A 2,272-nucleotide genomic window follows, 5' to 3' on the forward strand; every position below is an offset into this window, starting at 1 on the left:
CCTGCTGCCTCACTTGTGTCTTGCACCAGGACTCCTGGAGCATGCCTGAACTGTGGTTCCCAACAGCTGCTATGAGCAAAGCTGTGCCAGCACCTGTGCTAGGGTGCTGAGCTCCACAGACCACAGTGTGCTGGCTAAGTCCAAGCAGCGCTTTGAGAATGGCAGTCAGACCTAGATGCTTTGGTGCCCTGGTGCCTGGGAAGAGCCAGCCTCCAAACTTCAGTGGACTCAGGCTTTAGACTCCCTGCTTTAGACTGGATCATGGGGCCGAGGTCTCCTGAGACCCCTGTTGCCCACATAGCTCTGACAGCTTCTTTCAACCTTGTCCCAAGACCCTATTTCAGAGCTGGTCCACCTTCCATTTTCCTTGCCTCCCCACCACTGTGCAGACAGCATACATACGCAGATGGCGTTGATATCGGACTCGTGCCCTGAGAAGGTCTGACGGCAGGTGCCCTCCCGCACATCCCACAGTTTGGCAGTAGCATCGCAGGCCCCAGAGATGAAGAGTTTGAAGTCTGGGGAGACGGCCAAGCTCATACAGTCCCCGGTGTGACCCAGGAACACAGTCTTCTGCTGCCCTGTCTCAATGTCCCAGAGCGCGCTGTGGGAGAGGAGAGAACTTCTCAGAGCCAACCCAGGCAGAGCAGATCTACAGCCGGGCTGAAGAGCTGTCCTACTCGCAAACAAAAGGAGGGAAACCATGGGCCTGGCTACAGCATGGGAAAATGGGTGAGAGTATCACTGGAGTCAGCTGTATACAACAGGAGATATCTTCACAGCTGTTGCTGGTCATACCTTTGCCAAAGCAGGGTTAGACCTAAGGCTGGGGGTGTGGTTTGACCGTATTCCCATAACTACAGCAGTTGAAGGGAAGAGTGAGAGGAGGTAAGAGGGACCCACAGGCAAACAGCTGAAAAAGGTCTGCTGTATCCACGCTCGTAGAATGCATGGGCCATGTTCACTGGGATTCCACACTACAGCCAGGCAAACAAGCCTGGTGTAACCTTGATGTGTGATGGAAATGCCACATCCTGACTCGACCTCAGTCAAGAGGTTCTTCCAAAGCAGGTGTTGGGATGGGGTGGGGGTGAATAAAGACTTAACATTGCTCCGAATCACAGCACAGTGAGACCTGAGAGCCAGGAACCAAAGGATCCAGGCACTGGCTTTGCAGGTGTCCCTTGCACAGTGGGTAAGACTTGAGAAGTGGAGCATGTATGTGGGCTTCACGTAAATTTACGATGTTTTGTGTCCTGGGATAAATGACACTGTGCTTTGTGAGAGCTGATGATACGGTCCCTACTGCTTCACCAATAGATCTGCATCTTGACCTGACCTCAACTAGGAAAAGAAGCACCTGTTCTGCCAAGGGAGGAAGAAGGGATCTGGCTTCCTAAGGTGCTGTGCATGGCTTCCCTCTGTAGGAGCAATTTGTCCTTAGATAGTGGACTGCTGCAGAGCAAAAGGACTGTACTCGCTGATGTGAGCTGTGCCTCTAAGAGCCAGAGGTCATGTCACTAGGATGCAGAAGATAACACTCACCATGTGGTATCTCCAGAGCTAGTCACAATACTGTTGTCATCAAGAAATCGGCAGCAGGAGAGGTAACCTGGGAAGGGGGAACAAGGAAATATGAGAAATGGGACAGGGCTAGAAAAGTTAGGTTTGGAAGCAGAGGGCACCTAGGTTGCAGGCAGGCAGCCAGCACACACACCTGTATGGGCTGAGAGCTCCCTGATCACTTTGACATTGCCTTCGTGAGTCTTGAGGTTGTAGATGGAGCACATGTTGTCAAGGCCCCCACAGGCCACAAAATTGCCTGAGGGGGCATAGGCACAGGTCATGACCCAGGAAGAACGCAAAGGGATGGCATGAACCTGGGAGGACAAGAAACCATGTCAGGACTCTGGCAGCAGAGAGAGCAGGGCAAGGGCACTAACTCCGAGGGGACCCACTCCAGCATCCCGGTTTGCTGCAGCCATCTGACTCCTACCTTGTTAGTTGTGTACGTGTCCCACACAATCAGTTTCCCATCTTGTGAGGCACTGTTCAGAAGTCTGTGAGAGAGGAACAAGATCATGTTAGTAGCTTTCTTCCCATCAGGGCCTTCTTGCCCTTCACACCCATGTGCTGCCCTGCACCCAGCAGACCAGCAGCATCTCTCTCACTTGGAGTCCGTGGACCAGTGCATGGCGTAGATCTTGGCCAGGTGCCCACGCAGGGTCCTTCGGGTCCGCATCTGAATGCGGCCAACAACCTCCACTCCAGA

General features: G+C 53.3%; 1 protein-coding gene across 4 annotated transcripts in view; it reads right to left on the reverse strand.

Annotated features, from left to right (window-relative positions):
- Window positions 1-2,272, reverse strand: part of GNB3 (guanine nucleotide binding protein (G protein), beta polypeptide 3) — a 5,243-nt gene that overhangs the window by 2,124 nt on the left and 847 nt on the right. For 2 of the 4 annotated variants that reach the window (XM_009328823.1, XM_009328849.1), the window contains 5 exons: window positions 2,172-2,265; window positions 1,997-2,060; window positions 1,718-1,880; window positions 1,546-1,612; window positions 403-604 (listed from right to left, as the gene is read on the reverse strand). In XM_009328823.1, the coding sequence (XP_009327098.1) occupies window positions 403-604; window positions 1,546-1,612; window positions 1,718-1,880; window positions 1,997-2,060; window positions 2,172-2,265 (590 nt within the window). Of the gene's footprint in view, window positions 1-402; window positions 605-1,545; window positions 1,613-1,717; window positions 1,881-1,996; window positions 2,061-2,171 lie in introns of all 4 variants that reach the window. The other 2 variants (XM_009328833.1, XM_009328841.1) reach the window with 2 other exon arrangements.

This window comes from Pygoscelis adeliae, unplaced genomic scaffold (assembly GCF_000699105.1).
Source record: "Pygoscelis adeliae isolate BGI_AS28 unplaced genomic scaffold, ASM69910v1 Scaffold120, whole genome shotgun sequence".
Classification (NCBI taxonomy): domain Eukaryota; kingdom Metazoa; phylum Chordata; class Aves; order Sphenisciformes; family Spheniscidae; genus Pygoscelis; species Pygoscelis adeliae.